A 13,547-nucleotide genomic window follows, 5' to 3' on the forward strand; every position below is an offset into this window, starting at 1 on the left:
TCAGTCTTGACTTCAGTCTGTTTCTGCAGGAGAAACCTAATTATACACATTCCTTTTGAAACCACAGCTCTTGACACATTAATGTATCATCAAAATATTTTTCGCTCATTAATATGACTTGTTTGTGCTACTGCTTACTAATATCTTGTGTTGTTAACATGCCTATTAGAAAAGGCATTTGGATTAAATCTGATTTTACATAAGGAAAAACTCACTAGTCAATTAGGCTGTGACTGCATAGGTAGTTTTCGACAAATAAACAACTTAACAAACACACCGCTGTGGCATGCGAGGCTAATTCTGAACAAACTTCGTCTGAGGGGAATTTCGGTGAAATGTAGTGCGGCTCTCAAGCAACTCAGCATTACATCTTAACAGGGGTTTTGTTATTTTCTTAGCCCTTATTATATCACCAAAATGGCAACTCGGTGGCCAGAGGGCACCAAATACAGACGTGGAAAAAGAAAGACTCAAAGAAAAAGACGTTTGAAAGAGCGGAGTGTGAGAAGGGCGGGAATTGCTAATTAAGCTTGATCGCTATGGGAAAAGGTTTGTGAATGTGCTGTCAAAAGATATAAAATATAGCCTTGACTGTTGCCTTGTAAACAGCGTGACATGCAACATAGGTTTCGTACTCCGGTTGATTTAAGGATAAATTACTAGAAATTGACAATTATTTTGTACTAGGCTAGGCCTAAGTTACTAGGTAACGTAACGTCATAACAGGCCCTACAAAAATCACAACAGGCCTTACAAAAATCACAACAGGCCTATCATGCACGGCCTACCTGAAGCACCACAGCTCTGTCCTCCTCTATCAGTGCGTATTTTGTTGATTTACAGACATGTATAGGTAACTAGATGAGTAAAGTTTGTAAACAGACTGATGAAAGTTTAAAAAGTACCTTAAGTTACTCCAAGTTAGATGGATGGACAAAAAAAGACAGAGAGCAATTTAAGCAGATCAAATGTCTTTCAGTTTAACTGTTAACGTTAGATCTTAAAAGTTCGTTTGAACTGTCTTGGCTCATTTGTAAAAATAACGTTACATTTAGTTCATTTAAGTCAGATTTTTTTGTGAGTTTTTATCGCCCTTTTTTATGAAAACCAAGATAACGTTAGCACACCCTGTGAGAATCGTCTGAAGGTGTGACTCGATGTTAGTGTAACGTTAGCTTTAAAAATCTAGGAGGATATACTGCAAGTTAGTATATATATATAATAAATCAATTCTTAAGCCAGCATAATTATATTATAGATAAGCTAGACTTTTCAGGGAATGTCAAAGGAACAATCACCATAGCAACATCACAAAACATCCTGGACTGCAAGACAGCTGTGAAGACGATCGCACATATATACACTAACCATACGGTCTCTGTGTCGAGATGTGCTGTTGATCCTATCCTGTGTTGTTTGGCAGTGGCACATTTTACCGCATTGTTTGTCTCGCTTGTTGTCTTCTTCACGCTAACAGTCGCTGCCGTGCGCGCGCCGTATTTGCGGATTTTAAACTGTTGTCTGAGCGCTCCGAAACAAAGTGTGATTTGATGGACACTTGTTTGTCCACATTAGAAAACAACACTGCTTGTTTTCCATGATCTCCCAGATTTTTTTTTTTTTTAACAGCTGCCTGCGTGTAGTTTAAATGTAAGATTAAGATTTTACTTCTGGTAAGATGCTTTAAAATAACACTTTTTGAGATGGCAAAAATGTACAGAAATTTTGATGCGAAGCACGGTGTATTTACAGCAGCATTTGTGTGCGCGCGTGTGTGTGCTGTGCTGGAACAGAAATCCCACTGTGCTAAATGACCTGTGACTGAAGTCTTCCATGTCAACCCTATGATTCACAGTGAGCCCCCACGTCACCGTGCACACACATGCTCAAATGAATTCGGCTTCCTACTGACGCCATTCCCGGGCCTATGAAAGCGCGCGTGCACACACACACACCTACGCGCGAGCGCAGGCTGAGCAGACATCAGAAATATTGTGATTCGATGTTGTAGCTTGCAGGCACTTCCCTCAATGCATACAATTCAGTTTCCGCCCAATACGTTTAAGGAAGAAGTCCTGCGACGTGTTGATCTAAATGATTACTATTTTGTTTTTCACCTCCGTGTTTTGTTTTATTGGTAGCCTACATAAAGTGAAGGCGGACTCCAAACAAACAAACAGCGAAAGTGGGGAGGAAAAGCTCATTGCGCCAACTAACCTCCGAGCAATAAACAAGATATGTGATTGGTTAATTCTAACTGACACGATAAGCCTTGATAAAAACATAACAAAAAACAAAAAAAATCTTTGTCATTTCATTCACTTCAATCCAAATAGTGGTGCCAAAATGTGCTTTTTTAAAAGCTTTGCTCCACTTCTACATTAGACAGCAACCTGTTTTTTTTTTCACTCAGTAGGCCTACCCTTTTTCCTTTCTCACCATCTGTTAAATCATGGGGGGAAAGGGGAGAAAAGTTGGGAATTAACAAGTTTCCACATGTTGCAGGTGAAAGTGGCACAATTTTTAATTATACCTGGACTCCACTAATTCCAAATACTTAATATAACAAATGGCAAATCAGCTCCTGGCTGCTCCCTGGATAATTGGGACTCGCTGTACTCAAGAGTTTCTTTAGCGTCTGCTACATTAATTAACGCTGCAATGAACCCAGCCACAATATGTTCTGTATTTGTTCAAATTGATTCCCCTGGTAGCGTCTGTGAAAGGTGGGAAAGCATAGGACGATGAAGCTCCAACCTGAGCTTCATTAATTCAGCTCACAACCCACTCGGCCTGCCACTGCTCCCATTTAGCTCTGTAGCTTACATATATGTTTGAGCTGGATAGTATAGAGCAAGCTCATTCTCGACCGGATTAAGTGGCATAGTAATGTCCTGGTAAAAGAGATGTCAAGTGATTTGGATTAGGGGCCATTGCTTTTGCTTTCCAGTACAAAGATATACCCACAAAGTGTAACCTAAGAGGTTTACACCAGTGATATAATGTGTCTATTCAATATGTGTCCATCCAATGAGATTCTATAATGAATTTCATGCAGAGCGGCGTATTAAATCAGGCCTCATGGAAGCAAATTCCATTTTGTCCTTTGCAGTTAGAGCCAAAATGCATGCTAATCTTAATCTACAAATATAATGTGCCTCCCTTTGGAGATTGCTGTCAGCAGGTGGGCAAAAATATTATCAGATTTATTTCAGTTTCAAATCTAAAGATTATATGGTTGAATATGAACAAAGAAAGTGATGAATTTGTTCTTTTGTTATTACAGGAAGTCATGCGTCTGACCACATCTGCACATACTGTTCGATTTTCTAGGAAGGAAAATGAAACGGTTAGTTGAACATCCCCCCCCCCCCATTCCCTTTCTTTTTTTCACTCTCTTTCTTAATCAAGCAATTTCATCCTCCCTCCTGCACTCCCTCTCTCTTTCTCTCTCTCTTGCCACACACACACACACCTAGAATAATTATCACGATCTGTGGTAGAGAGTGTCCTTCTGTCTACAAGCAATGTCTGCATTAATGTCCTCTCTTTCCTTCCGCTGGAGACTCTACCTTTTTTTGGATGAATTTCACCTCACCATTCTTTCTCGTTTTCTGTGAGAGGATTGCGCATAGAAGCCTGTTGTACGCCCACACACAATATCTCCTGTCTCCGCCCTTATGTGTTACAATGAGAGATAATGGTTAAGAGACAGGATTTAGAAAATGAAAGGCTTTACATTCCATAAACACATTAAAACGAGTTCTCATTATGTGCATCTGCGTCTCTGTATGGGGAAATGTGACGAAAAGGGTATGTGAAACAGAAAATAGAGAGGGTAAGAGGGAGGGAAAGAAAGAAGAACGACTTTGTGTCTGAGTGTATTATTAAGCTTTGTGTTTTCAAAAGCAAACTCAGACATTTCCAACATATTGCCAATGAGATTTTTCTCAGCCCAAAATATAACGGAATGTAACTGACAGGCTTTGATCCTTATACATGTCATATCTCTAATTTCAATCACATCTTCACAACAAAGTTTGTTTATTTATTTATATAGTCAAAATAAAATGTAAATCTTTATTTGATGGCACGGCAAAAATAAAACTGCTGCTTCTGATCATTATATCAAGAAAAATTAGGAAGTCATTCTGCGATTTCATTTATATATATTTCAGCACTTTCAGTAATTCTCCTACAACTGTTCATTAACTCACATTTAATTTGTTGAATTTTCAAACATCATTATTGCATAATCTATAGCTTAAATAGTGGAAAACAACAAGAGAATAATGGGCTAAACTCAGGAACTCAGTAAGTTAATGTAATATTATTACATGCTAATGAGATAATTGACTGTGACGGCCACAATGAGTCAGTTCCCACTAATAGGTTTTGCTTTAATTGGCCCACATCAAACCTTAGAAACTTTTTAGTAATGGAGCTAATGTCCAGATGGAGAGTGGCTGTTGAATGTTTCTGAATGCAATCTAATTCTAGAAGTGCGGATGGAGGCAATGCAGGTAATCATATCTGAGACAATATTTGTATTTGCTTTCATATTCACAACTTGAAAATCAATTCACATAATGGACTCTTAATATGGGGAAAAATAAAACAATAGAACAGAAAGAGTAATGTCATAATCACATACATTGCACAACAATTATTCTTCTGAATGTTGTATATCATCATAATAAGAACTGATGAATGACAATATTAGATAATGATTTCATTCTGGGAAGCACAAATATATTCTGATTTTACAAGTTCTTCGCCAGAACTTCTCTCAATATCTCTACTTTTCATTAAGTTGGAGGCTTGTTAGACTATAAATGCATTTTTAAGAGATATTCTGCTAATACTCCATCAGCTGTAGTTTACAGAAATTCGCAGTCAAAAATAATGTAAAAAATGTTTACGGTAATAGGATGACATATTGGTGCCTATATATTTTACAACATATAATCGTATTTCATTAAGTGAGATAAAACTTCTTGAATTACCAAAATATTTCAGGCTTTAAGGCTTTTTGCCTTAAAACGTACTTATATCCACCATAATAATACAGGTGGTACAAAAATAAAGTCACAAGATGAATCAGAGTATAGTGGTTTGTCCTCATGGCCAATACTTGTGTATAGACGGTGCAGGGTCATACACACAGAGACAACACCATCAGGGAAACACACATCCCACTAAAATAACACAAAACTCTTAAAAATAAAGATTCTTCATTTGCATTGATAGTTCTATAAAGAACCTTTGACAACACCAACAAAAAAGGTTATTTCACAACTGTTGCCTGAAAGGTCCTTTTGGGACCAAAAATGGTTCTTCTACGGCATCACTGAGAAAATCACATTTTTGGAACCTTTATTATTTTGAGTGAAGCATTAAATAACAAAACATAACCCAAAACACCCTACTTCGCTGATCGATAAAATAAGAACAAAATTATTTATATGGGCTAAATGGTATGTAATTCATTGTTACTTGCAAAAGCATAAATTTGATAGTAATTTAGAGTCAAATTACAAATTATTTGATGTTAAACCATTGACAGTTTTTCACCGTATATGGTAGGTAACTTACATAAGGTTTTTAGTATTAGTCTTGGTACAACCTAACGAACAAATTTGCGTTTCTTGCGATGTGTCTGTCCCAATAATGAACACCCATTATGGCCACCATGACAGCAAGACTCCTCCCTGACAGAGTGCCTGTGCATTTATATACATGAATTTAGGCATCTGGAGGAGCTGTGAATATGCATGAATGTAAGAGGGCAGACAGACCGTCTAAAAACATTCTCTCTCCCTCACCTTAGCCCTCTCGTTCCATCACACACTCGCACGCAAACACAGTCTCACTCAGTTGTAAAGCTGCTTTCTGGTGACATACAGTATGCGTGAGGCATATGTTACACAAACATTGTCAGCGTACCACCATTTTATTGGTAAACAACAAAACTCAGTTTGGTCAATAAATGATCCGTGGGCGTGCCACCGAACTCAGGAAAGCCTTCGGCGAGTCCCTCAGGAGCGCCCTGCTGCTTTTGCGTCTTTTGTTAAAATATTCTTCAATAAATAACTACTCTTTAATGAGCCTCTTTTTTGGCGGCGACGCGTTTTCAGACATTTGCAGCCAAATGTCTTTTGTTATTTACAGCAGCTATTTTCATGCACGCCTGGCGTCGTCGATGTAAAATAACAGTAATTGCTGGATCGTTTGCAGGTTGTTTAGCTTGTGTACCGAGCCAGATGAGAACAGTTAATGAGCACAGCTTCCAGCGGCAATTAGTGAAGCAGTCGTGTACATCACAGATGATTTGCAATTAGCTAGCTACATATTATATACACTATGCCAGGAGTGCGCTAGGCGATTTAGTGTGTGTTTGTTGGAAGGTGTGTGTGTGTGTGGGGGGGGGATGATCAATTGGCAAGGGAGAAAGCTGTATACAGGGATGAAGGGGGTACAGGAGGAGATGCTAGCGAATATTCACACCTATTACTCATGGGAGACCTGTGCTTGAAGGGATTAGGCCCCTCCCCCTTTATCCCGCTTTACATTATGTTAATTGGCCTAATGGTCTGTTTCAGACACAAAAATTATTTGTAGTTTTGCCGCAATGTGAGGCCTACGAAGCGAGGGGAGATATAATAGTGTCACACATATGCTGGAAATGTGTTATCAGATGCTAATAATGCTGCTCTTATAGTTCGGCCATTATAATCGCAATCATTCGGGAAGAAGAAAAATGCCTTCAAAGGCACAAAGTAATATCTATATCCATAGCCTGCGTACTTGTACGGTGATAAAACATGGAGATGTATTCAGTCTCCTATAGGAGGAATGTATATGTCAAAAGAGCCAGTGTGTTCATGGTTTATAATAGTGCCATGCATAGGAGGGGGCGGGAAATCACTTTGGAGGCTGTTTCTTGCATGACATCATACAGCACCCTCTGTGATATCTGGTAAGACTGTCAGGTCCTCTGACAGACACGCCAGATGGCTGTGTGTGTGTGTGTGTGTTATTTCATTGTTGTTACACTCCAGGATAGCAGCAACGTTGACACCTTTTAGCTGCTAAAGTTCAAACCTTAAAACATGAATGCATTAGGAAAAATATAGCAACAAAAAATCATTTGCATTTATCTATACCTGCAGACTTCTCTGAAGCCGGTTTGGTTGTACGGATGGGAATTGCTACAAGTGTGTAACATACATTTTCAGTTTCGCTAGCTATGATTGAGGCATGGAGTGAATTGTTGTTGCCATGTTTATATCACGTTCTGCTGTGATCTGACCTTGCTTGAATGTAATCTGTTCTGAACACTGCATTTATTTTCTTATTTACTTCATGGTTTCTTCTATATAGCTCAGGAACGAACTGAGATTCTGAGAAGGTCAGGTGATTAAGGTCATAAATCACTATTTTTTCCACTAAGATACCTGTTTATTAAGTGAAAAACATGTTTGTATGTACTGTGTGTCTCGCTTCTGGTTTTATTCTGGCTTCTGATAGAAAACATGTCCTTGTTTATTTGCCTGCTGGGGCAGAGGAGAGCAGAAACTGAAACTCGTGGATTATGATACGGCTTCGTAGCTCCCTGACAGGACCTGTCAAAATGGCCACTGGGTGACAGACTCTTTGGCAAATTTCTCCCTTGTGGAGATTAATTAGACCACCAAATATGACACTGAAAGATGTGTACTGCAGAGCCATGATGGAGAGCCAAATAAATATTTCAAAATGAGATTTTAAAGAGCTGTAATGTAGAGGAGACTGGGGACAAGTCACGATTTTTCTCCAGTGAATTTCTATGGAGAATAAAGCGTACCGTATATATTTTTCTGCACTTACTCTGGGCTACAAAATCATTTTTTATTGTGCTAAAAGAAATTGTTCATTTAACAGCTGTTCATTCAATAGGGGCATGTTGTCACAATAAGAACATGAAATGCAACAAATAATAAATTGAGCTTTTAAGAGGTTTCACAGAACTCACACATAAACAGCTCATTTACATCACAAAAACACACACCAAAATACCACTGCCACAGCCCAAAAACATGTAAACCCTCACATACATAGTCTGTAGTGTGTGACATCAGCCGTTTCATTCAAGCAGGTCAGTTCGTAACGAAAGAAAATGTATTTCATTTAAATTCAAACATTATTGTGAGACATTGATGAGTACAGAGGGAAGAATATATTTTCTTTATATTATAACTGTATCATTTGACCCAGCTCATCAGAGGATTTTCTCTCACACACATACAGTGGCTTGTTAAAGTATTCAGCAACTCTCGTATTTTACAGAATTATGTATGAAAACTGAAAATTATTTTTATTTGGTAAAAATCCCATCATTAAAGGAACACTCCGACTTTTTGGGACTTTAGGCTATTCAACTTATCCCCCAGAGTTAGATAAGTCCATACATACCTTTTTCATCTCCGTGCGTGCTATAAGTCTGTTTGACGCACCCACCGCTAGCCTAGCTTAGCACAAAGACTGGATGTAAATGGTTGCAGCTAGCATACTAATCCAAATAAGTGACAAAATAACGCAAACATTTTCCTATTTACATGTTGTGATTTGTATAGTCACAGAGTGTACAAAAAACAAAGTCACATGAGACACAGACATATTTTAACCGTATAAATACTGGGAACTATATCCCCTGAATATAGGGCGGAGTGATAACCGCAGCACCTGAGACGCGCTCTGAACGAACTCTCTGCTCCTCACCACGGCGCGTCTCAGGTGCTGCGGTTATCACTCCGCCCAAGTAGCAGTGCTTCGCCTTCAGGGAATATAGTTCCCAGTATTTATACGGTTAAAATATGTCTGTGTCTCATATGACTTTGTTTTTTGTACACTCTGTGACTATACAAATCACAACATGTAAATAGGAAAATGTTTGCGTTATTTTGTCACTTATTTGGATTAGTATGCTAGCTGCAACCATTTACATCCAGTCTTTGTGCTAAGCTAGGCTAGCGGTGGGTGCGTCAAACAGACTTATAGCACGCACGGAGATGAAAAAGGTATGTATGGATTTATCTAACTCTGGGGGATAAGGTGAATAGGCTAAAGTCCCAAAAAGTCGGAGTGTTCCTTTAAGGGATACCAATGGTAATTCCAAAGAAGTTAGAGTTGCATGATAACAAATGCATAAATTAGATAAATATACTTATCAAGTATACAAGTGTTTGGATGTCCCCGACACAGTTGGGTTAATTATCAGGGAGCTAGAGACACTAAATAGAAAATGTTTATAAAAATGCTAGGCCCAGTGAAGCCAACAATCCTTTCAAAGAGAAAATGTTTAGTGGCAAAGAATGGAGTAAAGCAGTGAATTGTGGTAACCATTACTACAAATGTGAAAACAGAAATGCATGTTGTTGACCTAGATATGTTGTAAGAAAAAAATGAGTAAGATGAGACCAAGATAGATCTTGTAGCCACAACACAATCGATACCTTTAAATGAATGATGTCATAAACCAAAATAACATCAAATGGATCAAGAGCTAAATGGTCCAGATTTGAATATGCGGCAAACCTGTAAGTGAGCCAAAAAAAAAAAAAAAGTATTTGAGACAGGTACATATTCCCAAAATCATTTTTTTCAGGAAATTTTTGTTTTACAAAATATTAAAATAAAGCTATTGTTGGTCATATATATTTCCATTTTTTTGTCACGAATGTTCTCTGTCAATGTCACATTAAAATAGTGCTTTTTGAAAGAAAATTTCAGGGGTCAGAAAATTCAATCTAGGATTTGAATTGTGTAAAATGACAGAATTGTACTTAGCATACTTTGGTGGCCTATAGACATTCCTTGACATAATATTGTGACAGAAAGTCCTCTGGAGAGCAGGTACAAATGAAACACATTTAATATATGCTTAATTCATATTCATGCATTTTTATGAGGGGCGCCTGGAAGTGATTGGGTAGAGGACTGAATACGTTTTATAAAAAAAGAATTGTAAAATCTATAGAAACATTAGTCAGCAGAGTTGTTGTGTTGATGCCAGCCGAAAGAACTAACCAACTTGTGTCCAAAACAAATAACCCCATACATTTGAACAAAAGAGCACAAATTGTTAGGGGGGCGGCGAGAGAAAGGCCAGACCACGAGTGTTCAATTTACAGGTTTGAAACTGTAGATTAATGTAGTCTCCCGGGAATCTATTATCAAGTGTACTCATACATGCAACAGTGACCACCATCCGCCCTAAATCCAGCCACACCCAGTACCCAATTAGGCCTGTCCCTGGCGACTGGGCAAGGGGAGGGCCTGCCGAGGTCTGCCCCGTGCTAACGAGACGGGTGACAAGCGAGTCATTAGCGGCCTGTGACTGTAGAACCAGTGATGTGAGCCATTAGGGGACAGTATCCGTCCTCATCAAGTCCCAACTGAACGCAGGCTATGCTTCCACAGTCCCTGCCTGCCTCCACAAGCCAATTAAAGTTGTTATTGGGAGACACAAAATAATTAAAGGTGCACTTTGTTGTTTTTTATTTGGGGTGCTGAGGGACCGCCCCTGGCAGTGTTGCAATATGTTTTCTGATGTTTGCTTTTCAATTTCCCAGTTAAGTATCAAAAATAAGCCCTGGCCGGCATAACGAAGAAGCAATTTCTCATGCGAGGGTGTTGTAATCATGTCAGCTATTTACATACTGCCATGATCGTGCTTCGTCACAATGTTAGAAAGACTAAACATGCCACTTGTTGATAAACATCTATGCAAAAATGAGGTGTAGCAATGTTTTCTGGCTAAAGCACTTTTTCTGTAAACGCGTATGTGCAGATTAATCCGCGGAGAGTAAAAATATGTTTTAACAGTTGTATTTCACACATTCATGTATAAATACAGTATACATATTATACATTGTGTGTGTGCGCGCGTATTTTATATAGGCTATATGTGTGTATGTATACTATATATATATATATATATATATATATATATATATATATATATATATATATATATATATATATATATATATATATATATATGAAGGTGTGAAATACAACTGTTAAATAAAATTTTTACTCTCCGTGGATTAATCTGCACATACGTGTTTACAGAAAAAGAGCTTTATATAGCCTATGTATAAGCTTTTGTAAGAAATAAGAAAAGATAGAAATAGAAAGTCAATAGAACATATGTTGTTTGTTTGAAGGCACAGACTTTACCTTCTATTTCGAATGCGAGTCCTAGGCATGAATTATAATTCTTATAGATTTATAAATGCTCTGCAGAGGGCTCTGTGACTCTACATCTGTTTTGTGAGCACATTGTCACTAGAGGATTCCCAAGGCCTCAAATTAAATGTCTCGTATGGTTCCAGACAAGAGACAGAGCGTGGAGAAGATACACAATGTATGCACACACCTGCAAACAAACATACAGAAATCACAAACAACTTTCCACATCATTTCATCAACAGCCTAAAACAAATATGATCAAGAATCATTGAAGTTGTGCATCTATCACCGGCCCACAAACACGTTTACAAGGCCTTAAAGGGATAGCTATGGAAATGCTGTCATCATTTACTCATGCCATTCTAAATATGATTTGCATTTCTTTCTTCTGTGGGGGAAAGGTGTCATTGTACTTTGTTGTCCAAAAATGAAAGTCAATATAAGTTGTTTTGGACCCCGATGACTTTCATTTTATGAACACAAACAGTTGAAGCATTTTTCAAAATACCCTTTTTCTTTCACATTAAATAAAATCACACAGGCTTTAGAAGGACCTGTGAACTACTTTAACTGTTATTTTACTAAATAAGATGATAAGTGCCTTTAACTAATGCATTTTGGTTGGTCAAACAGAAAATAACAGCATTTGAGGCCCTACATTTTCTTTCACCCTCGATATCCTTTCCACCAATCAATATGATGCAGTTAAATGCTGCACAAACAGAATAGATGTGCAGGCCCAACCCAAAACACTTTACTTCACACTTCTATCGGGGTATTGGCATTTACATACCCTGTTATATATGCTTCCTATTGTTATTTGAATTTCACCCAGCAAAACTACAACATTCTAAACAGGACCTTTTTGCAGAGTCCTCAGAAGTGTCATTACAGAAAAGGCGTCTTCGCTGTGGGGATTTAAATCGCTGCCAAAGTCACAATCACAATGAATATAAAACAAACAGAATTAGCCAACAAAATGAAGACTTTTTCTCTCCAGATATTTAACATGCATCCCTGCTGACCACATACTTAATAAACAAGCCGTGCGCAATGAAGTTTGTGCTGGAAAGATGAGCTCAGTGCCAGTCTTACTCACAATATATACAGATATATATATATATATAGTTTATCATATAAAAATTAACCTTTTGCACTACCCACTATGAACCTAAGCATTAGCAAATAGTGCACAGTTCCATGGGAAAGCAGGCGCCCAATTGCAAATCATCTGAATTGTAAGTTTTGTTAGCTTTGAAGATGTCTGCAGAAAAGATAATGAATGGTAACAAAAGGTCAGTGAATGAAGGACTGAATGAGATTGAGCATGCAGAGAGGGCACAGTGGCTGAAGAGGCCCACAAAAGATTGATGAGTGGCTCTTGTCAAACAATGGTTTCACATCAGACATGCTTATTTTTTACTTTGATGCGTGCATCCACTTTAACCCTTTGATTCCCATAACGAGTTTATTTCAGTTCTGTGTGCATCCTATATTTGATGACTGGTGATTTACATTGTATGTTATAGAGATTAAAAAAAAAAACTTTGTTTTTTAAATCAACTTACATAAATATTCCCAAATGATAAAAGCATGTGATATGTGATAGTGATATTTGGACAACAATATGAGATAGGTAATAATAAGAAAAAAAGGATTATTAATATTTGCAATTCTTTGGTTCTTCTGTGGATATAGTGAATAATTATTCCAAATATATTAGGACCATCTTTCACTTGTTTCTTGAACTTTGGTGTGTCACTCAGTTATACGCATGGCTCAATCTTTGTTTGAATTGTATTAAGGCACAGTAATTTTACAGCATATTTTAGCATTATTTACAAACTATTATAGGTTTTTTAATTAGATTTGATTTTATATTTTCAGATTAATTTTAGTTTTAAAAAAATAAATAATTTTTTAATGAAAATAATTTATTTTTATTTCCGTTTTTAGTTAACAAAACCCTGTATATCACATTCACACAAACTGCTCTGAATAGTATACATTTCCTTTCCCCCAATATTCATGTGAAATAACAAAAAATATCGATATCAAAATATTGTAGAAACTTTGATTTCCTCTTTGCCACTAATTGACCATATTTTCCCCCTACTATATGGAAAATAGATTAACTGGAAATGGACTCTTATTTAGATTTGGATTGCGTGAAATGCATCTTTAACCAAACCAAAGCACAACCTGCACTGCCCCAATATGCCACACCTGACATCAACCGTATCAGTCAAAACCTTCATGTCACAAAAAGGCTTGATGGAGCAGTCACTCCACTCTCCATAATTATAAATATA

General features: G+C 37.5%; 2 protein-coding genes across 2 annotated transcripts in view; one reads left to right on the forward strand and one right to left on the reverse strand.

Moving 5' to 3' along the window:
* coch (coagulation factor C homolog, cochlin (Limulus polyphemus)) overlaps positions 1-8,558 on the reverse strand; it is a 76,695-nt gene extending 68,137 nt beyond the window's left edge. The window contains exon 1 of the mRNA XM_079633572.1: positions 8,455-8,558. Within this exon, the coding sequence (XP_079489698.1) occupies positions 8,455-8,463 (9 nt within the window). The 5' untranslated portion in view covers positions 8,464-8,558. The remainder of the gene's footprint in view (positions 1-8,454) is intronic.
* Positions 422-13,547, forward strand: part of prkd1 (protein kinase D1) — a 58,348-nt gene continuing 45,222 nt past the window's right edge. The window contains exons 1-2 of the mRNA XM_079633564.1: positions 422-549; positions 3,287-3,349. Of these exons, the coding sequence (XP_079489690.1) occupies positions 3,293-3,349 (57 nt within the window). The 5' untranslated portion in view covers positions 422-549; positions 3,287-3,292. The remainder of the gene's footprint in view (positions 550-3,286; positions 3,350-13,547) is intronic.

This window comes from Phoxinus phoxinus (genome assembly GCF_949152265.1).
Source record: "Phoxinus phoxinus genome assembly, chromosome: 13".
Classification (NCBI taxonomy): domain Eukaryota; kingdom Metazoa; phylum Chordata; class Actinopteri; order Cypriniformes; family Leuciscidae; genus Phoxinus; species Phoxinus phoxinus.